General features: G+C 40.6%; 1 protein-coding gene and 1 pseudogene across 1 annotated transcript; one reads left to right on the forward strand and one right to left on the reverse strand.

Annotated features, from left to right (window-relative positions):
- Positions 1-4,039: 4,039 nt before the first annotated feature.
- Positions 4,040-7,143, forward strand: LOC148691236 (uncharacterized; annotated as a pseudogene).
- A 5,249-nt stretch (positions 7,144-12,392) lies between these two features.
- LOC137713749 (putative carotenoid cleavage dioxygenase 4, chloroplastic) lies at positions 12,393-14,381 on the reverse strand. The gene has a single exon (XM_068453096.2). The coding sequence runs from the start codon at positions 14,370-14,372 to the stop codon at positions 12,606-12,608; it is 1,767 nt and encodes a 588-aa protein (XP_068309197.2). The 5' UTR covers positions 14,373-14,381; the 3' UTR covers positions 12,393-12,605.
- Between the last annotated feature and the right edge of the window lie 10,117 nt (positions 14,382-24,498).

Below are 24,498 nucleotides of genomic sequence, written 5' to 3' on the forward strand. Positions count from 1 at the left end.
CCAGTGCATCTGCCTTGATCCTCTTTACCTCATCTCTTGAGAGTAGCCCACCTTTCTCCTGGCGAAGAGAACTAAGTAGCCAATGCCATTCACGGTACTCAGCAGGGAAGCTCAACCCATATTGGCTTTTCCTTCATCTTTTCTCTCAAACTAACACGCAAGAGGCTTGCATGACCAGCATTCGAGCAGCCCATGAGGCCTGCGACCTTCTCATTTCTCTTAATCGCCGGCCTGGCCCACGTCAAGTCCAAAAGCCTAAAAGACATGAGTCATTAGCTTTAGCTAAGCCATGCAGCCTAAGCGATGGTCCTTGCCACAACACCTTATCGGCCCATGCCGAGCTGACTCCTGGCCCCTACAAGCCGACGTGCTGCATCACCCCAACGATTGCCCCGTGATAGCACTATCCAAGAAGAAGAAGAAAAAAATTAAATTTTTCTTACCTCGGTACGGCGCGGAGAAGACGAAGCAAGCAACAAAAGACAATCCTTTGCACGGGCAAGATGTAAAAGATTGCTAAAGTAGGGAGAATAAATATCCTCTAAGCTCTCTCTCTCTTGTAAGGTAGAATAAATCACTCTCCAAAGTTGATTTAATAATCCACTTAAGGTATACTTAAATAGGCTTTGAGGGATTTTTATTTCCCTTTCCTAGAAGGATCTAATTTCCAATTAAAGAGTGAATCTACATCAAAATAGGAAATAATCTTATGTTTCCTCAAGCAAGAAGATCTCTACACCTACTACCCTTTCCTGCGAGTAGCCTAGGTGTGGGGGCATTTGTGGAGCCAAAAATAATCAAGAGACGACACGTGGATTTTTGGGTAGAAAAGGACAAAATTACCCTCGAGGCACATTGGAACTCCTATGCGCAAGCAGTGGACAATCATCCATCAATCAAGTCAAAAGTGCCCAAATAGGTATTTATTTACAACCTATTTCATCCATCCTCATTGTGACAGCCCGTTCTGGATTTTCGAACCGTAGGGGTGAAATGACGTTTTTGCCCCTAGTGTGGTTATTTCGTTGTGTGGTTGTTTTTGGATTTTGTTGGCTGGTTTTGGTCCACACACACACTCTCCCACACCCCCTTACCCTTTCCCCTGAATGCATCCCTATCCCGAGCCCTCTCTCTCTCCCTTTCCTATTCTCTTTGTACGGACACACCCAGAAATCATCCAAACCTTCACAGATCGAGGAAACAAATTACATATTCGTGCTCGTGAGGTCCGTAGGAGTTCAACCATACCCATTTCAGGTAAGGATACCTTCGTTTTCATGTCGAACTCGGGATACCCCGATTTGGTCACTGTTCATGCACACGTTAATTCTTGTGTTTTCGGGAATTTCAAACTTGTAGGAAGCTTGGTGAGGTCCTTAGGAGGCTCGGGGTGGTTTGTTTGAAGGTTTTGGACGTCGGGATCGTGAGTTACAAGGTTGGCCGGAGTTGGTGGTGTTTTCCCGGCGAGATTCCGTGTGTTTTAGCACTTGAAAGTGGTATGGATTTGTTCCTCTCGTTGTAAGCTTCATTTTGGTACCAATTTTGTGAAATTTGGTTGAAAAACGAAGAAGTTACAAGGTTTTGAAAATTACCCGGTTTTCCGGCACCAGCAACGGCGCCGGAGCTTCGTCGGAGAAGATGATGGAATATTCCATCAGTTTGGATAGAATATTCCTAACGGTGTTAATGGAATCCGTTAAAGTTACTGACGGCGTTAACTGACGCCGTCAGTGTGCCAAGCACGTGCCTGCGGGTGGGGGCGCGTGCGGCGGTGGAAAATTTTTCTGAAAATATGGGGATGTTCCTGAGGTTGAGTAGCTCACGTTGGTGTATTCATACACCTCATTTGAGCATTGTATGAGAAGTTATTTCGTGATGTTGGTTATGTGCTTTAAAATTAACGTTTTTATAGTTGTTTCGCATATAGGTGAGACCTATCCCGAGGACGAGCACGGTCACTTGAGGAAAGGGGGTTACGACCCTTCTACATACCAGTGAGTGGGCTTTTGGTTTTCCGTATATACCTATATACTTATGTTTTTCCCAGAAAGTGAAATGAAACGTTTATACGTTTATATGCCATGCTTATTGTTTGCCATTTATTTACGCATTATTAGTCGCATATGTATATATGTTTAGTGCTGCGGACGCATAGGTAAGTGCTAGATGAGTTATGGTTATATTCATGTTCAGTAGTGATTTGAGATGCATAGAGAGCTCATAACCAGCACCCCCGGTGTTAGTGCTCCAGCCCAAAGTTGGCCACAATCTTTCACGTGATGTTCACCTCCCGCACCACACGCTCATCTTGGATCCAAGTTAGGTGCACAGTCATGTCGTACAGACCACTTTAGGTGGTTCCGACTCGTAGGTGACCCGCGATTATTCGCCCAGCCTTCACGTGATCGTAGCACTTGAGCGTACTTATATTACACCCAGTCCTGTCGTACAAACCACTTTAGGTGGTTCCGACTCGTGTGCAGGTACAGTTAGTGAGATGGAGATCTGAGCTCTAGATTCAGCCGTACAGATCACGTTAGGTGACTCCGGCTGACAGATTCATGGCATTATTTTGACATTACATGAGCACTTGCATTTTACTTCAAGGCATTTGGCATGGCATATTTCTGAACATGACTTATATATGTATATGTGTATACTCTATTTTTCTGGAAAGTATATAGGTTTTACGACGAGGGGTTAGAACTTTGTTTATGAAATGGTTTTCGAAAAGCTTTGTTTTTGCCCACTCACACTTTTTGTTTTGCGCCTCTCCAGGTTCTAGTTGGCTAGCTCTTTTGGTGGCTCCCCAGAGGATTTTCCCGGCATATCTGACAGATTATTACCAGTGTAGGACCACCTTTGGGTGTGTTTTTGTTGTGTCGTTTCTCCCGGACTGCATTAGGTCTTCGAGCTCTGAACTTTATTTTTCACACTTGCGCTTGCACATGTATGTTATTACGTTGTGTAAAGCTGGTTTTTATTTATTCGTACTTTTTTTATTATTTTATTAGCTTCCGCATTGTGCACATGGTTACGTCACTTCCACGTGACAACCAGTATGCCCTGATTTCGGTCGGGGTGTGTCACTCATCATATCTTCTCCACAAGGTAACCCCCAAATCCTTCCTCTTTTATTAAAATAATTAGCTAATTAATTAAATAATTATTCCATTAATTAGCTAATTAACCGCAAATCAAGAACCTAACCCACAAAACCATCCAAGTGGCCGGTCCATCTCCTCCCAAGGTGGTCGGCCATATCCTTATATAAGCCCTCTTATTCTCTCCAAAACTCAATTCCAATTCTCTTGCTAAATTCTCTAAATTCTCCAAACACTTTTCCCTTAAAATTCTAACTTTGGCATCAGAGGTTCTTCAGCCAAAGCCCCCCCATTCATCGTGGGCGCGTGAGGCTCTTGGTCTTGACCTAATATGTTATTTGTTTTGTAGGTACAATTTTGTCCAAAAAAAAGGAGAAAGAAATTTGCATCCACAATATCAACTTATTTTTTCACCTCTTAATTACTGTAGATATAAAGTTATATAAAAAATAAAAATAAAGTGTCATATGGTGTCCTAGCATTTATTAATTACCTTGAACCAATGGACCAACCCAATATCGATTGAACCAGAAGGTCCAATTTACCACAGAATCAGTTACTAACTAGTTTTGGTTCAGTTTTTTACTTTCAACCCAAATTTTCTGCTCGAGTGTACATCAGAATATTTATTTCATATAGTAAAACAATATATATATATATAAATTAGAGAGGAGAAGGACTAAGGATCTCTGTTGTTGCAGTTTGTGTGTGAGCAGTGATGTCTGCAGCTCTCCATTTTCTTTTTATCTGCAACGAGAAATCACAAGAACATGTATTAGAGAGAGAACTACTAATTAAGAAGTGTGTTGTGAAAGGGAGAGAGGAAACCATGGCTATATCTGAAACACTTTTCACGTGAGCAGCCAAGTTTGCAGTTGCACTGAAACCGATCCACATCGATCCCCATCTCTTGGAGCTTTCTCGGAACTCAACCCATGACATCGATCGAAACATTTCTCGGGGTCGTCGTGACAAGTGTTGAGGCAGCTCCGGAGACAATCGTTGTATGGGTGATTAACAGGATCACCATCATCGGCATCGAGATGCCCTTAAACTCCATCTTCAACATATTCTTAATATCTGGATGAAACTTATATACTTCGATAATACAAGGCCCCAAGAACACCTTTTTATAGGTCTCATTGCCTTGCACTCAATGAAATCATGAATTTTTAATGATTTTCCTTCTTTAATGAATCAGATTTTCTTGAATTTTCCGTCATTAACTCAAATAATCTCCATGATTTATAGAATCGTATAGACCATCTGATTGTGAGCAATTCTAGCATATGGTGATTAGTCAACTCTTGTGTTAGAGTAACTGTAGGATGTAAATATAATTAGTTTGAGTGTACCTTCTGTTTACTTGAAATAACTTATAGCTTATGTATAAATCAATGCCTTATGTATCACTATTCAGATCAATGAAATTCACAATTCCACAATTTGTCAGAATATACCTTTTGAAGACTGCAAATATTTGATAAAACTTTCTTAACTAATATGTCAGCTACTTGTCAAAAGAAATATTCACTTGTTTGGCACGGGATATTTGGAATCAAATTCGCGCACATCCGCGGATGGAGGCGAAATCCAATCGGACTTGCCCATGATCTATGGCATGGGGAGAATGAGGTTGATTGGGGGTGGTTAAATCTGAATAGGACTGCCTACATATCTTCGGAAAGGGGAACCAAACCACAGGTGTAGTTCTAAGGAGGAATGGAGTGAACTATCCTTGACGAATATCTTATGGAAGGACGTTGTGGAGCCAAAAATAATCACAAGGCAACACGTGGATTTCTTGACAGGAGAGGACAAAAATATCCTTGAGGTACAACAGGATTCCTAAGCGCAAGCAGCGGGCAATCATCTTTCAACTAAGTTAAAAATGCCCAAAAAAGGTAACAATTCAAAATCCATCTCATCAAATCCCTTTTACAAGGTAATTCCCAAAACCTATCTCATTCCATATATTTTTTACCTCTTTTTCCCTCTTTTAGCTAATCAATTAAGCCATCATTCCATAACTTACAAAATATTCCACATAAATTACATAACCTCCCAAAAACATTCCTTTTATTATGTTAATTAGCCAATTAATATATTTATTCATAATCAATATATTAATTGCTAATTAAATCACCAAATAACACCCAAAATATACATAAAGGGCCGGCCACTCTTTCTCCAAGGAGGACCGGCCATGCCTTATAAATATTACCCACTTTTCTCTAAAAACCTAGGTTCACACTCTTGCAAAATTCCAAAACTTTCTAAACACTTTCTCTCTAAATTCTAACTTTAGCATCGGAGGTTCTTCAGCCAAAGCGTCCCCCCTCATTCATCGTGGGTGCGTGAGGCTCTTGGCCTTGACCCTAAGGTGTTAATTGCTTTGTAGGTGCAATTTTGTCCAAGAAGGAGGAAGAAATTTGCATCCACAAATTGGTGCTTTCATCGAGAAAAGAAATCCACACTTGTAGACTCGCATAAAAAAGGTTTTTCTCTATTTTCTAGTCCACTTGTATTTTTTCTTTTGTACGTTCTTATTATTAGAATTTTTTATTTGCAAAGATTCTTTGATAAAACGTAAAAGAAGAATACAATGGCTAGAAATTTAGAAAATTCCACGAGTGAAAATTCCAATATCCAAGGAAGGGGACCACGACAATCCATGAGGCTAAATGTGACAATAAGTGGAGCGGCACCACCACCACGAGTTTCCACCACGGAACCACCGTGGTGGCTACCTCGGTAGCCACCCATGGCGAGGTCCATGGTGCCTTCACCACAGCCCGAGCTTTGCCATCCAAGGCGACTTACGACACTAAGGCCACGACCCAAGCCTCACTCTCGCATGCATCACACATCGAGCAGCCTGTTCCTGCAGCCCAGCCTGCTTCCACCAAGCAGCCTACTCCTGTCAAACAGCCTGCTTCTGTGGTCTCTCAAGCAGCCCAAGTCGGCCCGAGACCATCTCGACCAATCATCGAGCCAGGGGCATTTTCACCATATTGCTCCACGGATTTGACATTTCCCAACTCAAATCTTGTGCTCAGGGTCTACCATCCTTCTACTGCTCAAGGAGACACATTCCATCCAAGCTCTTTTAATCCGAATGGCGAACGAAACTTGTCCCGACAAGTCATAGAATTGACGAGTGCCCTTGCACAATAGACGACCTTGGTAAATCAACTTTTGCAACGCACCAAGATCCAACATGCCCCATATAAAGTGTCCTGAAGTAGGACAAGGGCAAACAAGGAACCTCTCAAGCAGCGTCCTGGCAAACAGCCACTCAACCAACCACAAATCAAGCATTCGGGCAGTGTACACTCCCGATTAGGCCCCCGAGACAGCGTATACTCCCGTCTTAGTGCGTGGAAGAGCGTGCACTCTAGACTAGGCCCACGGACAAGTATACATTCATGGTTGGGGCCACACTCCGATTATCAACATGAGTAGCCTTCTAGGCAAAGTGTTCATTTACGGTTAGGCCCTTAATGAGCATTATCCACATCACATCGGAGCAGGCAACATGACGAACGGAGAAAAGCAATCACTCAATCCGATTCAAGTTCAACTAGCAACTTGCGAAGAAACCCCTCACCTGCTAGGAATCTATCTCATATATTGTAGCTGCGGCATAGAAGAGCCGAGCGTGTAGAAGAGCAGCCTAGACAAGCAGGTCAAGACCAAGGGCAGCCGAGAGCTCCACTACCCCCAACAAAGGCAAATCCAAGAAGAGGTAGAAAGACTTTTCAATGAATGGTTGCATGATTTCCGACGCAACTAAATGGTTGTTGAAGCACTAAGGCGGGATATGACCAGCATAAGCAGGTCACCTTTCACGGATGAGATCGAGCAGACAGAGCCTTCACACAAGTTTAGCATGCCGCACTTCACATCTTTCAAAGGAGATGGAGATCCAGAGAGGCACTTGAAGCACTACCGAAGCACAATGGTCATTTATCGGAACAATGAAGCCCTTATGTGCAAAATATTCGCCACCACTCTACAAGGCGAGGCACAAGATTAGTTTCATACCTTGCCACCATGATCCATCCAGAATTTTGATGATCTTTCCTTGGTTTTCACCAAAGAATACTTATCTTATCGCTCGATCAAGAAAAAGTCTGATCACTTGTTCAACGTAAAGAAAACCTCGAAAGAGTCACTTTACGACTATGTGAAGAGGTTCAAAGCAGATAAGGCAAAGATCGTCGAATACGATCACTCAATAGCAAGTGCAGCCTTCCAAAAATGACTCCCAGCAGACCACCCACTGTTCGGAGAAATGATCATGAAAGAAGACCTAACTCTATCAGATTCCTTTGCCCAGGCAGAGAAGCATGCACTTTGGGACTAGGCTCAGTGAGCAAAGAAGGTGCCCGAGCAACCTCGAAAAGAGTCGACAGTGGCTCAAAGGAAGGAAGACAGGAAACAGTCCAGTAAAAGTAGGCAGAAGGCCAAGCGTATGGACCGACCCACGAATAAAGAAGCCCTGACGACCAAAAGCTATTCTAAGTTCTCAATTCTGATCCACCAAATCCTTTGTGATATCAAGAACGAGCCATGGTTTAAACTACCGAAGCAATCAAAGGGAGATACTTCCAAGTTGGATCACACCAAGTATTGCGCATTTCATTGAGGTCCCGGTCACACAACTAACGACTGCTACACTTGGAAGAACTACCTAGAAAAGCTTGTGAAAAAAGGCAAGGTCGACAGATACTTTGACAAGCCATCTGCGCAGCCTAGTAGGAACGTAAACAACGATGAAGAGCCACTAACCAAGATGAATCAAATTTATAGCATATTGGCTAAATCTGAGCATTTGGGGACCACCAGCAATTCCAAAAAAAGGAAGATTTAGCAGGCACTACTAGTCTCACAGGTCCAAGCAGCCAACGTCCAACCAAGACCCATCATTGACTTCACCGAGCAAGATGCAGAAGGCGTTGACTTTCCACATGATGACACACTAGTAGTATCTGTCCAACTGGCCCATGTTATAGTCGACATAATGATGGTCGACAATGGAAGTGTAGTCAACTTACTTCAACTCTCAGTCATTCAGAAGATGGGCCTAGAAAGCATAATCATACGACGAGTAAAAGTACTCACTGGATTCAACGGGCATACCTCAACTGCCATCGGCCATATCACACTTGACGTGAAGACATCACCAGTTGTCTCAAAGCAGATATTCACAATCGTAAATGACCTATCTCCCTACAATGGGATTATTAGGAGACCTTGGTTGATCAAGTTGGATGCCGTTACTTCCGTCACGTACCAAAAAATCCAATTTCATATCCCAAGAAGAAGAGTTGGAGAAATCAAGTCTGACCAGGCCGCATCCCGACGATGCACTGTGCAAATATTGAAAGAATTAAAGAATAAGACCTTTATCCCCGTAGAGGCCACCGAGATCCAAAAGGATGAAGAAGCTACCAAATAGCAATTACAGCAGGCGAATCAAGAAGATGGCACCCAAGTAGGCAAAGTAGGATGGAAACCTAAAGAGGACGCTAAAGACATCATCCTTGATCCCCAACAGTCGGAAAAGAGGGCTAAAATCAACTCACGTCTAAGCCTAGCCGAGAAGAAAGAACTCACGGCTTTCCTGAGGGAAAATCGAGATGTTTTTGCATGGTCACCATTTGACATGCCCGGCATCGACCCTAAGATAGCTTGCCACAAGTTGCACGTCGATCCCGCAGATAAATCAGTGATCCAAAAAGAAGACATCTCGTACCCGAGTGAGTAGCGATCATCGAGGTAGAAATTGACAAGCTATTGGAGGCCGAATTCATAGAAGAGATAGCACACTAGCATGGTTTGCCAATGTCGTACTAGTCAAGAAGAAAGAGAAAAGCAAATGGAGGGTTTGCGTAGACTACACCAACCTCAACAAAGCATGCCCAAAAGACCCTTATCCTGTCCCCCGGATCGATCTACTAGTAGATTCAACTTCTGGGAACTAGCTGCTTAGCTTCTTAGACGCATACTCCGGCTACAACCAAATAGCCATGTAGGAGCCCGACAAGGAGAAAACCGCGTTCGTGATAGAGCGGGGCACCTACTGCTACAAGGTCATGCCTTTTGGCCTCAAGAACACGGGAGCCACTTACCAAAGACTAGTAAATATGATGTTCAAGAAGAAAATTGGGGTAACCATAGAGGTCTGTGTCGACGATATCATGGTAAAGGGCAAGCAGCGGTTAGACCACATTCGCAACTTGGCAGAAACTTTCAATATCCTTAAAAAGTACAAGATGAAGCTCAACCCTACCAAATGCATGTTTGGAGTATCTTCAGGCCGATTCCTAGGGTACTTAATAACTCAATAAGGAATTGAAGCACATCCCAACCAAATCCGAGCGATCCTAGAGATGAAGTCTCTAACTACCTTGAAGGAGGTCCAAAGCTTGACCGGACAAGCAGCTGCCCTCAACCGCTTCCTCTCACGGTCCACCGATCGATGCAAGCTTTTTTTCAAAGCTATCAAGATAGCAAAATGAGACAAATGGGATGAAGAGTGTGAAAAAGCTTTCCAAGACTTGAAGAAATATCTCACATCACCTCCCTTACTATCCAAGCTAGAAGCATTTGAAGATTTATACATTTACCTGGCAGTCTCTGAAGTAGCAATGAGCTCTGCCCTCATACGAGAAGAGCTGAGGGCCCAACTGCAGGTATTCTACACTTCTAAAGCTCTTCTTGATGCAGAATAAGATATTCGAAGATCAAAAAATTAATTTTGGCATTAGTAGTTGTGGCTCGGAAGCTCAGACCATACTTTCAAGCTCATACAATCATTGTCATGACTCAGTATCCTCTACGATCAATCTTATATGGTTCGGACGCTTCTCAACGAGTGATGAAATGGGCATTCGAACTTGGCCAATATGGTTTAGTTTTCCGACCTCGCATAGCGATAAAGGCCTAAGCCTTAATGAACTTCATAGCAGAATTCGCACCTAACCTAGGCGATGCAACAGAGCAGCCTAGCAATACTCCAGAAGAAACCGAACACACCTTAGCCATGCTTGCACCCCCAAGCGAAGATTTCTAGCATTTGCATGTTGACGGCGCATCCAACTACAAAGGCTCAGGAGCAGGCGTGGTCCTTGTTACCTCAGACGGCTCAATGTTCGAGCAGGCGATCATTTTAGGCTTTAAAGCATCTAATAACGAAGCAGAGTATGAGGCCTTACTAGCAAGCCTCCGAATGGCAAAAGACTTGGCGGTAAAGAAGCTCGCAATTCATTATGATTCCCAACTAATCACCAGCCAGGCTACTGGGGAATACAAGGCAAATCATCCAAGGATGGTGCAATACCTAGAGAAAGTACGCTAGCAACTTAAGGCATTTCAGACTTACACTCTCACTCAAGTTCCGCGGGCAGACAATGCCCATACAGATGAACCAGCCGGTTTAGGCTCCACTCTCGACCTCCAATTTAAACGCTCCATTCCAGTGGAATATCTAGACAAGCCAAGCATAGAGATGGAGCCGACAACCGAAGTGTCACAGGTTAGTGTAACTCCCAACTGGCAAAGTTCTATTATAGACTACTTGGTCAACGACACACTACCCACTGAAAGATTGAAGTCAAGGAAGCTCCAAATCAAGGCGGTACGCTACTATATGTGGAACGGCATTCTCGTCCAAAGATCCTACACCGGACTGCATCTTCGCTGCTTAGCACCTCCCGATTTATTAGTTATATTTTGATGTTTTATTTATTTTTTTATTCCTATTTTAATGTATTAATTACATTTAAATTTCATTTCATTTATCATAATATTTTAATGTCTACATTTAGGCAACTAATTTTTTTTTATAATATATAGTCCAATAACAATTTTGTATGTTCTTCATTTAGGTACATTAATATATTTGAATATTTCGGTATATCCATCAATATAAACATATTAGTACATTAATTCATCGATATAAACACATACATGCATTTTGGTACATACATTTTGGCACACACATTTGAGTGTTTTTTTTTTTTTTTTTTTTTTTTGAGTACAACAATATATTTTTCACTAAGGCAAGGGGAGTTCGGCTAAGCCACACAATGGACAACTTAATTTGGTATCGAATTCGCCATCCACAAGATTTGAACCTAATACCTCTCATTTGAGTATTGACTTTCAGGTACATTAATTCAATATACTATATTTCGGTACATACATTTCGGTATTGACATTTAGGTACATTAATTCAATATAATACATTCCGGTACATACATTTCAGTACGTACATTTTGGTACATACATTTCGGTATTGACATTTAGGTTACATTAATTCAATATAATACATTTCAGTACGTATATTTCAGTATGTACATTTCAGTACATATATTTTGGTACGTACATTTCAGTACGTACATTTCGGTACGTACATTTTGGTAGGTACATTTCAGTATTGATATTTAGGTACATTAATTCAATATAATACATTTCAGTACATATATTTAGGTTCATTATAATATATTTCGGTACAATCATGTAGGTACAAAAAAGTCAATTATATATATTTCGGCAAAATACAATCATGTATTTATATATTTTGTACACAAATTTCTTTTAATATTTTCTCATTTATGTTCATTTATAATTAAAGAACTAGATATGTGCATATTAATAAAATTAAAATTTAATATGGAGAGATTAAATAAAAATACACATTAAATAACAAAAATTGAATATAAATTTTGATAAAAGTACACTTTTAGGGATTAAACTGAATATGTAATCTAGCACCAGGTTTTTTTTTTAAATTTTAATTTTTTGCAAGGACTAATGTTCAAAAACCCCCAAAAAATATAATGGGCATTTTTAATGTTAAAGCGGAAAAATTTGTGAGATCAATGTTTTTTATTTTATTTTTTGTTTTCATGGTGAAGGAAAGTTAAATGAAGGGGAGTTGAGGGATTCACTTTCTCCCTTGTCATTTTCCAAGCCTTGACTTACTAAACATGAGAAATGCGACACTTTCTCATTCTCAAGCTCTCTTTCGCATACCAAACGTGGTTTAAAAGGTATTTTATACACATAAACTTCAAAATTAAAAACACAAATATTATATACCGAAAGATCTGTATATAGCTCAAATAAACTTTGAAAATAATAAAAGAAACACGACGCTTTAATCTTTTGTTTTTGGACAGAATGTGCAGATAGAAATACTTTGACGTTATTGTTAAAAAATGCTTAATTTTAAGTAAAATTTTGACAAACAAGGCTCACAATTTTATGAGCAGAGGATACAAAATCTCAAGTTTCTCTTGTTTATTAAATGAGTCCAGGAAGGGCTTATGTCATGGTTCGACTTTTATTACATTACATTATACTTATACACACTAGTAGTAAGTTCGAAATGGGACCGAATAATTTTAGTTTAACAGATTATACTTCAATATTTGCAACATAGATATCGACCGCATAAACATTTGTGACAAGAAAAATTGATCGTTTTGGCTAATTTTCTTTCAACTTTTGAAGGTCGCTTTCCTTCACGAAGAGGCCATGGAAGCCGTAAGGAACCCGGCGGGGCAGCTTCAGAGCCGCCACTATATCAAGCTGCGGGGACTTCGCATCCATCACTAAGAATTTAGATTCTCCTGTCTTCTCATCATGCACAAATGACACCACGTACCCATCATCCTCCTCCGCGTTTGGATTCTCCGGCTCTCTAGCAACAAAGAAAGGCTCACCGCCGTAGCAATTTGGTCCGTACATCCTGCAGGCCAACGTGGGTTCATCCCCGTTGGACGACACATCTAGATCCAGCTTCACCAACCCTGCACACTTCGGTATTGAATCATCAGGGTGCATTGATTCTTCAGAGACAGATCCATACACAAACTTGTTCTTTTTCCCCACGTAAGCCCGATTGATCACCCCGAATTCTAGATTCCTTATGGAGATGGGTTCCCTTGTCACAATCCCTGTCTTAAGATTGATCCTCACTTTCTCTACCGATGCACGGAACAGGTCCCATCTCTCAAAAACGTATTGTACCGACAATACATTTGGTGCAACCAGAACAATGCTATCATCTTCTTGAACGTCGTCCCATGCATTAATGGTGTGCAAGATGTTGAACCCCGGAACATCAAACCACTTTATCTCAGACTCGTCAACTGCGTACCTGGGAAGTACTCCGATCTTAGGCACTTTGGAGGGATCAAATACGACTGGAGTTCCTCCCGTAGTGATCATTTTAATGGGATTCACTGTCATTTGTATGTCAACAAATATGGCATATTTCTTGGTGATTGCAAAGTCGTGGAGGATAGATCGATGGCGCATAGAGAATATGGGCACGTCCGGGTGCTTTGTTCCGTCTGCATCGAAGTGAAAATAGGTGAGGTATGGAAACACGGGGCTGTAGCGGAAAGCAAAGGTTTCTCCTGTTTCGGGGTCTGTCTTTGGATGAGCTGTCATGCTCGTGGAGAGCTTCTGGTCGAAATCATGCCGCCCCAGAGTTTGTATATCTCCGTTTGATGTCAAGCGCATGGCGTAAGGAAGGTCAGACTCGCAAAGCGCATAGAGACGGTTGCCAAAGAGAGCTAAACTGGTGTTTGCGACACCAAAGCCGTTAGCAGGATTCAGCTGACCAACAATGATTCGAGTAGCCAGGAGAGCCGCGCGCATGGTAGAGGCAAGGAGGCCGTTGAAGCAAGAGAAGATGCTGGGAAAGAGAGGATATCCGGCTTTGCGCTCCACGGTGTATTTATAGGTCTCGACGTAGCGGCTGCAAAGTGTTGCTCGGCCTTGGGAGATCATGATGGAGTGAAGCATGCCGTCGCCATCGAAAAGGTGGTAAGGCCGCCCTTGGGGAAGGAATTGGGGGTTAGGGCCGTTGCGGATGTAGGCACCGTCAAGGCATGGTGGCAGAGAGCCATGTATCAGCTCGCACTCGGTTGGGGGAAGCTCTTGGGTGACCGGAGCAAAGTTGTCGGAGACTACGAGCCTCCGGTCGATTGAAGGTCGGAGAAGTGGAGGCTCTATGGAGTTGTTTATGAAGTCATCCAGAGATTTCAAGATCATCGCACATCGTTTCTTTGGAGCAATATCATCATCAACATTTGTTGCTATAGCTGCTAGTACGGGTAAGGATGGAGAAGGACTAGTTCTCTTTGGAGGTTGCAGTTTTCTTGTGTTCGGATTATTGAGATTTTTATAAGTGGAAATTGTGGGCAAAAAAGAAGAACACAACGCATCCATGTAGATTGGGATCATTACGTTGCATGCAATGAAGGGATGTTAGGATTTTGAGCTAATTAAATATGAATTCCAAGTCAATTTACTTGACCCCAATTTAGTCCATATTAGCAAGTTATCAACTTCAAACATAGGGCAGACTTCTAGTCAAACAATACATGCTAAATACAGGTTCTCAATTTGCAAGGACGATGTTTGATGTACACACTACATGCTCATGTGACTTGAAATATGTTGAATCTGGTGAATTATCCACTTGAATCTAATCTTAAGCAAAAATCATAAACTAAGTTTAATAGCAACTTTTTCATCTCATTGTATTTTGATTCAAACCATTACCTTTTCACTTAATCTAATTTATAATGCTACTATTGTTTGTAATTATAAGAAAATAATAATAACAATCTAAGCTTTTGGACTGTGCTCTGAACACTCCTTCTAACTTCTAAAGCCATCTCCAATGGAGAGGGCTAAAGGCCTAATAACCAACAAATGACCTGACTTATCAAAAAACTCATCTCCAACTGATGGCTGGATTATAATGCTATGGATCCCAACAGATTATTATTTGGCCAAAGGGGCATCAGACTAGCCAAATGTAGCCCTCATCTTAACCCATTTTCTAGGACCCAGCTCCTCATTTATAATAATTAATTGAAACTCAACAGATAGATTTGAAAGTATCCAATGGTAATTTAATTAAATTAACCAATAAATTTAAAATATAAAGTTAAAACTAATGAATTATTGAGGGGGCAATGTTTAGCGTCTTCGATTGGTGATGGTATATGAATATGGTCTAAGATTGTTCATTCAAAAATAATTTTTTGCAAAGCTACAATTATGGACGGGGCTATGTTTAGCCCTTTCGGTTAAAGATGATATAAGATTTCCCGACCAAACTCACAACGGAAGAGGATTCTCTCCCCTTCTAATCTCTCTCATCTTTCTTCCTCTCTGACTTGAACATTTATGATTGAGCAACGTTTACATCTTATATTAATTTTTTTACAGAAACAAAAAGATAAAAAACAAAATGTAAGAGGAAAGAAAAAAAGAGAATGAGAATAGAAAGGGAGTATTATACTCCACTCACGACATCCCTTTTTAACATTTCTGCCAAATATTTATTCGATTTTATGTAGTGTGTGTACTTATTTGACGGATCAGGATCATCTCCTAATCTATGGATGAAGATCCTCATGATCAATGGATGTGGGTCGTTGGATGAAAATCCAACGGTTATAATTATTATAACTTTAAAGGGACCTCTCTATTTATAGCTGTTGAATTTTCATCCAACGGTTCACATCACTTGATCATGAGGATCCTCATCCTTAGATTAGGAGAGGATTCTGATCCTTATGTGACCTCACACTGACGACATCCCTTTCAAATTGACTTCGTTTTAAATTATGTACTTTTTTTTTTTTTCCTTTGACAAAAAAAAATTTGCGTACTTTTTTGACCTCACACTTACGTCCAATACTGTTCCTTTGTCAGCTAACTTCAAATGTTTCAGATTAGGTGGCCAGCTATAGTCCAACCTATACATCTACTATTCCAGATATGGTTCTAGACAATGTAACGTGCTTCGTTGAATAATTCAATTTGTATTATTAAGGGCTGCTTCTTTTCTTCTTATTTTTGGTCAACTAACATATAAATATAAAGGGATTTAAAATGTTGTAAGTATAATTTATTGAACAATTATGGAAGTTATAGAGAGGGTGTAGCAATGGTAGAGAGAAAGAGAAAGGTGTGTAATTATGAGATGTGTAAATACTTAAGTAAATAGCGCATCAAGTCTTCAGCGGTGAAGTAAGTACAGTTGAGGAAGTTGTCAGCACAATGAGAGAATGTGAGTCTCAAATTAACAAAAGAATGCATAAAAAGGTAAAACTCACAAAACCTCGCTATGGTAAAACTCAAGGTGGGAGAAAAACCCATAGACTAAGAAGAAAAGTGAGAAGTTATATTAAATCAAAACTATACATCTTCTGGACGTAAGTAGAAGAGCTCACAAGGGTATGATCAGTCCAGGATGGGTGCCTCGTTAAAACCTAGTTAGGTAACAAAAACCCAGTGGAAAAAATGTTCATAATCGTAAGGAAAAAGAATACATTAAGATCAAGTGAGTATACTTCTAGATACTCGCCCTGAGTTTGACAGAACTTCCAAATGAGAACTATAAGCATCGCATAAGAATAGTTAGGCATACCAATTCCTCGGACAAGCTCCTGGAAGGTTGACTTTAGCAATGACGTCGTGTAGAGGTCGGCAAGGTTGTCTGGGATTGGTTTGCATGACTTCAATCTCCTAATGCTTTGTTGATGTAGATGTAGACGTAATATGTCTTGATGTCAACTTTGTTGATGTATCATGTCTTGGTCAGGTTGATACATACAACATAGTCTTTATGGATCGTTATTGAGACTCAACGATGGATGAAAATAACAAGTACTTCGAATATGCTCAACAAGAACTCCTAACCATGTCTCACGTGTGGCGTAGTGAAGTGAGGTGAGTCTTGGAACGTTTCGAAGATTTCACAACTAAGGTCATCTTGTGGACTTGCAAGATATTGCGATATCCCTAATGGTAAATACATAACCATTCGGGGATGTGCCTTGTGCGACCTTGATAAGTAACCTGCATCAGCATAACAAACAAGGCAAGCATCATTTCGAGGATCAGGGGGTTGGATTTGCTCGGGATGGGTTAGGATTTGCCCAAATCCGTAGTATTTTCAGGATAGTCGGAAACGTCTTTAATACTAATCAGTGGCTGCGTGTAGGCGCAGTGCTGCATCTTTACCAATAGATCAACAATGAAAGAGATGTTCTTTTTAATTGTAATGAGCTAAGTATAACAAGCACAAAGTTGAACTCATATATGGAACTTCAAGTTTCTTAACCTCTTCAAGGGTCTCATTTGCATATAGCATATGGAAGATCATAGGTATACTCAAAAGGTAACACCTTCGGGGTGTAGTTCGACTAGTAAACCAAAGTACCGTCAAAACAATGCTTGAACTTCAAGTCAAGATGAGTTTTCCTAATATCATTCATCCCAAATTTCGTGTTCAGGTGCGAGATAGTTTTCTCAAGTTTTTCTAAAGTATTAGTGAGATTCATGTCAACAACATAAACTGTAACTCTAGCAATTCAGAATAAGACTTCTTAGTTTAACACGCAAGGGCATTCATTCAATCCCTGACTGATCAAACAATCACTTAAATGGGTATACCACATCCACCAGATTGCTTCAACCATAAGTGAATGTCTTAAATGAGTTGAGAGGGTGTTCCGTGGTTTGGAACTATTTAAGTCAGTCCATGTAATTCTTCGGGAACTTATATGTAAATCTCCATATCAATATCCCTATGGAGAAACACTAACCACATTTCATAACGATGCAATCAATCACAGGACGTTGAAGAGAAATCTTGCGCCGTAAGGCCTACATCATATTGCACTATTTCATTCATCTCATTACGCTTCCTTTCCCACTTGTAACACAACAGGCTTACCTTGGGTAGTGTAGAAAAGATAGGTCCAAAACACACTTTGGTAAGGAATTTAACCTGGATTGTAGTTTCGGTTGTCCAATCAGTTATACATTGTCACTTAATCAACGGAACACGGTTCAATATCGTCGCTTTTCATTTATGTTGGAAGCTACTATATAAGTGAAAACTTCATCAATGGTAATCTCATTTCAATTCCATTTTCTCATCCAAACTAGTATACTGGACCAAGAACTTCAAGTCTCGAGAGTAATCCGGATTTATCTCATGAGATGGAAATGATTTGAGACAACGATCAAGTATATATTTATTTTGTGTCGTGTCTTCCTCTTCTAGGGAAGTGAATCCTATGAATCGAGTGATTTGTCGTGCTCCAAGCCAAGACAAATTGATTAGTTATCCACGGGTATACCAGACCGTCTAACAAGGTCGTCCAAGCCGTCCAACAGAGACGGCACACCCTCCAGGGATGTTGACTTAACATTCGTTAAGTACGTCTATCCTTGCAGGCATGTTTACAGCTGGTATATGATCTCATCACTTTAGCTAGATCAGAAGAATACGTATGGAGCAATATTCTGAAAGCTAGAATTCATCGCACTTAATTATCACATTTGTGCGGTATAGGGATAGAGATGAGACATAGTAGGCAACATCCACACAACTTCGCGTTATTCGGGAAATGAATCCTATGAATCGAGTGATTTGTCGTGCTCTAGGCCTAGACAGATTGATTAGCTATCCATGGGTATACCAAACCGTCCAACAAGGGTGTCCAAGCCGTCCAACAAGGACGGCACACCCTCCAGGGATGTTGACTCGATGTCCGTTAAGTACGTATATCCTTGCAGGCATGTTTGCAACTGGTTCATGATCTCGTCACTTTAGCTAGATCAGAGGAATATATCTGGAGCAATATTCTAAAAGCTAGAATTTATCGTACTTGATTATCACATTTGTGCGGTACAAAGATAGAGATGAGACATAGTGGGCAACATCCACACAACTTCGTGCTGTTCTACAGGAACGTTGGCATTATTATCTCCCTTTAACGGCGGGAAGACTGTCTCATTGAAGTGACAATCAGCAAATAAGTTGTAAAGAGATCGTTTGCAAGGGCTCTAAGAGAGCTAAGGTGAAGGAGAATCATAATCGACAAAGATTCACATCCTTCTTTTAAGGACCCATATTGGTATGTTGCGACAACGCAACTTGGCACATGGAATGCACACCCAAATCGTGTAAATACGAAGCGTCAGGTTCGTACCCAGTAACCAACTGTAACGTCAAATAGGTTGGGTGGCAATGGGCCTCAAGGCAAACCAACATAGATGCGTACAAGATTGCATAGCCCTAGGTAGAAACTGAAAACTTGGTACATTTACCAATGTCTGGGCGATCATTTAAATTGCACTTTATGATCTCTAGGCAAGGCTATTTGGGGTGAACATGGCAATTTTATGTTCAATCATAAACCCAAAACACATGCAATACTTTATCGAAAATCGTCGATATAAACTCCCCGACATTATCTAGTCTCTCAGACTTTAAGGGATAAGTAGAGTGGTGAACCCTTAATTAGCCAGTGGGTTTGGCAGCAATGTGTGTGGACAAACATGTGACTAGATTGTCAATTCATCAACCAAAACTATAAGTATTTATATGGTCCGTATTTTAGTTGAATTAGTCCATATATATTCCCTTGAATCCACTATGAAAAAGGGTGATTCGTATCTTTGCCAGGGATGATTTGGAAATCAATTTCCCCAACAAGCAGGTTTGGCAAAATGTGCTTGTAAGCACAATATCCTTACTTCGGGTAAGGAGATGTGTCGTAGTATCATTGTTCGACCTAAGTGTCCCAAAATGTCATGCCAAATCAAGTAAACTACTTAATCACCAGGCTCCAAGCCGACTACATGTGGTGTGTTCCCAGTTGGGAGACAACCCATTAGCCCTAAAGTAAAGCTTCAGGCTCATTTTTGGAGATGGTGCAAAGATATTTCACTTTATTTTCTTCAGTGGTTTCATTCATGATCATTGTCATCTCGAATATCCTTTAAAACTCAATGACGTTCTTCCGGAATTGGGAGAATATAGGGTCTCTTAAGTTGTAATGTAGTGCCATTCATACAACGATGAGCGTGCCAATGCTCTTAATCAGGTTAGATAGACCTGAAGCAGTTGCTAAAGATGTGATTTAGGCATAAGGTTAGTGTGTGTAGTATCGCATTCATCCAGACAACTAACTGTCCCACATTCGCACTTAATCACGTATTTAATTGAATTCGGTCATATGTATACAAGAAACATGATTCAATTAACATGTATTCAAGGACAATATCAATAAGATTATCCATAACTAAAACAAATACCAAACTTGAATCCAAGAACATGGAAAAATATTCACAAAGTAAACCAAATTTACTAAAGGGATTCGGCTAACAAGGCTAGCCATGTCAAAATTATGCTTTTCCAACAATGTTTGGTGGAGCAAAATTAGTCTCACATATTGACTACGAGAATGGTAATCCTCAACGACATTGGTAGGTGCACAAACAGATGCATAACCAATGGTCTATTCCATCGAGACAGAAGCAGATTCTGTAGGGTTAAGGTTTGAAATATTATCCCTTATTCTTGAAGTTTTAGGTCTTAGGTGCCAAAGATCATGTTTTGAGCATGATGCCACACCTTGGCAAGCCCTGATTCTACCATATGTTGTAAAAACACACTTGAAATTGGATTGTGAGAAAGACAGACCCAAACTTGGGTTCAGTAAGCTCCAGTCGAAGCTGGAGGGGTATGTTCGGTAGGCTCTGCCGAAGCAGAGTAATTGTGACAACCCGTCCCAAATTTTACGTTTTTATTAATTTTAGAAGCGTGAATTTACGAAAATGCCCTAGAGGCAAGGACTTTGACTTCCGTTGATCATCGGTTAAAGTGACGTATGACTTATTCTTTTAGCATATCCTCGTAGTACTTTCCACTACGAATGCATAGGCGAAAGCCGTTTGCGAGTCCAAATTATAACAGTATAATTACGGACGTTTGAAGTTGGTTATTTAAAGGTAGTTAAATTATTTGAACTCCCACCTTGTGGGAAGACTAACTAATCAGCCTTAAGTAAAGAGAAAAAGGGACCAATCAAATTAAAAGGGATGGAGGACCAATGAGAAATCAGAAAGAAAAATTCCCTTTGGGTTTTCCACTCGAGACCAATCAAATTCCCTTGGGGTTTTCCACTTGTGACCACCCATTTTCCAAGGCCGATTCCGGCCACCTCCGGTGGAGTTTTTCGACGCCGCCACCACCATCTTGAAGCTCTCATTCCCCTCTACAAAACCCACCCAAGAACCACCTTGATTAACCACGGTATGTGGCGGTTTGAGGCCACGAAAGTTGACGGTTCTCACTGTGCTCCGGCTACCCTTTTTTATTTTTTCGGCAAATCGGCAAAGCGAATGACAATGCCACCACTTTGGCTTTGTAGCCCATCCTCCCAGGATCAAAACCCAACCAACCTTGACCCCGTTGGACCACCGTAGACGAAGAATTGACACCGGGAAGCTTTAGGCACCCGCCGGCTTCGTGGGCAAAATTGACCATCTTCTGTCCACTTTTGGACTTTGTGGCAGGTATGAAAGTTGTTCCTCTTTTTGAGATATTTATTCCTGTAAATTTTGGTAATTTTTGGAAATAGTTAGATTTTCCGGTGAGTCGGGGCGACCGACTAACACCCATGGCGGCCCGTGCGGGGGCGCATGGCCAATGGGCCGCCAGTGCTATTTTTAGGCTATGTTAAATGTCTTGAATTTAGTCTTGATATTCGATTGACGTAGGTTGATCGTTGGAACCTAAATTCTCTACGATACGTTAATAGGTATTTATGTGAATCGACGATCTAACCGTTGGATCGTCACCAAACTTTGTTACATTGTAGTACATAATATTTGAAGAATGTAGGAACTTACAGATTGGGAATCCGACATACAGATCTTTCTGAATTGGATTTGTAAGTTCATAAAATAAAACATTAACCGCTAATCAGTTTTGGGAATTGGCGAGGATCCAACCGTTAGATCGTAATAAAATTCTAGTATGTTATTTTAGAAGCATAATGTGGATCTTTGGAAGTTACGGATTGGAAATCTGATATACGGATCTTCCGAATCGAGTTATACAGGGTTGTAGATCCTACCGTCGATCAAAGATCGACTGTTGATTTTTGGTCAATGGGTCTCAAATTATTCTTGAATGTCCTTAAGGATATGTTTTATGTAAATTATGTATTCTATTGGTAAGAACTTTGAGACATGATTTGATAATTGGTCACAGGCGACGATAAATTGTGATGTCTCGATGTGCATGCAAGATAATCATAGCGTGGACTCCAGGTGAGTGGGTCTTTTTCTTTCATAGGCATATAATTGATAGTTCCACAAACACTTCTAAAGTGATCTATGCTTGTTACTTACAATTAATCATTGCGAACTACGAATAGCTTGATCCCTGTTTAGGGTACGTAGGTAGTCTAATAAGACGTTAGATGCAGCCATATAATAAATGAGATTAAATAATTTAGACAATAGCCTTTTTTAGTGAATTGAGTAATGTGAGGGACATTGGTGGGAAGTGTGAGTTTTAGCTTTATGATTTGGTGATTAAATGTTGATCAAAAATCAATGCGTGAAGAATCAAGAAATTGAAGTAAGGAAAGGTAAGTAATGATAGTTAATTTAACTAGTGTCTAATTGGGCTTATAACTGATGATTACTCTCAAAAGTAAATAGTTTGGGAGTAGGGTGTTATTGATTGTACATGTTACGCCGTATTTTATATTTTGGGAATATCATGAACTGTTTGGGTTTAGATTGCATTATGGCATATTCATATGGATATTACCTAAACCTAACTATTGTGAATGCTTTGAAGTGCTAAATGACGCCGCGGATGCCCATGTAAGCTTCAGGTGAGTACATGTTGATGATAGTGATGGTAGTGAGTATGATTGTGTTGAGATATATTATAGCTCATAAACTTGCACCTCGGTGTTAGTGCTCCCGCCCGTGTCCAAGACACAGTCTTTCACATGATGTTCACCTCCCGCACCTCACGCTCACCTTGGATCCAAGGTAGGTGCATAGTCCTGTGGTACAGACCACTTTAGATGGTTCCGACTCATAGGTGACCCGCGATTATTCGCACAGTCTTCACGTGATCATAACACTTGAGCGTATTTATTTACACCCAGTCTTGTCGTACAGACCACTTTAGGTGGTTTCGACTCGTGTACAGGTATACTTATTGAGCTATTGGCTAGCATGATTGATGAGATATGTGATGAAATATGGATAAGTCGTACAGGTCACAAAAGGTGACTCCAACTTATATGCTAGCCATGATTGATGAGATATGGATAAGTCATACAGGTCACTATAAGTGACTCCGACTTATATGCTAGCCATGATTGATGAGATATGGATACGTCGTACAGGTCACAACATGTGACTCCGACTTATATGCTAGCCATGATTGATGAGATATGGATAAGTCGTACAGGTCACAAGAGGTGACTCCGACTTATATGTTAGTCATATGTGATGAGATATGGGTGCAGTCGTACAGGTCACATTAGATAACTCCAACTAATATATCATTTTGTATTGATTAAGTTCATTTGGCCTACTTATTAACGCATGGTGGAGTTAATGGACATGGCAAACCGTGGTTTTGGCCATTTTTTAGTATGGTTTGAATATATGTATATATGTTGTATTGTCTTATGGAAAACGATACGGGTTTTACATTGAAAGGCATTACTTTTAAAGAGGTAATAACTTTGGGAAGCTTCATTTTATTGCTCACTCACACTCTCTGTTTGGTGCCCTTCAGGTATTAGATGCTGAATTTGTATCGACAAGGATCTGTGGCGAATCTTAGTATCGATGGATACTTCTGAGGGTATGATACTTACCTACACTTCTGTACCTTACTTATGCTCTGACGTCGTATGTGAAATGGGTTCGCTCCCGCTCACAACACACTCTGGTATTTAAAATTTTTAGGTTCAAATTTATTCACATTTTTCTACACTCTATCACATTTTATGGCTTCGTCACCTTTCAAGTGTCGGCCAGCACAGCTTAATTCAAGGTCCAAGAAGACTTTTTGGGTCGGGGTGTGTCAGTAATACCATTCGATACACCTTTACCGAAGCAGAGCATGGCTTTCAGTGCATCCTTGCCGAAGCAGGGCACCACCATTCGGTAGGCTTTGACCGAATTGGGTTAAGCCATTCGATAGACTCCAGCCAAACTAGGTTTATACCGTTCGGTAGACTCCAGCTGAACTGAATCTATACCGTTTAGTAGACTCTAGCTGAAGTTGGGCCTATACCTTTCTCTCACATTTGTGGTAGTAATCAGACCCGAGAATTTGGTAAACTTCCACTTTCTACACTGCTGCTTCAAAAACGAGTTAAAAACAAGGAAGGACGAGAAAAAGTATTCTCCGGTCAAAATTCTATTAGATTTATAAACTTCAAAATTGTACTCATTCATGGACATAATCATGGTGTGTTTTAGGTAATATCTCGCATGATCAAACAGTCTA

Source organism: Pyrus communis, chromosome 14 (assembly GCF_041283825.1).
Source record: "Pyrus communis isolate YQ-2024b chromosome 14, ASM4128382v1, whole genome shotgun sequence".
In the NCBI taxonomy this organism is placed as follows: domain Eukaryota; kingdom Viridiplantae; phylum Streptophyta; class Magnoliopsida; order Rosales; family Rosaceae; genus Pyrus; species Pyrus communis.

Bases quoted from the DNA above. Each gene is read 5' to 3' on its own strand.
- LOC137713749 (XM_068453096.2), bottom strand. From the start codon at position 14,372: ATGATCCCAATCTACATGGATGCGTTGTGTTCTTCTTTTTTGCCCACA.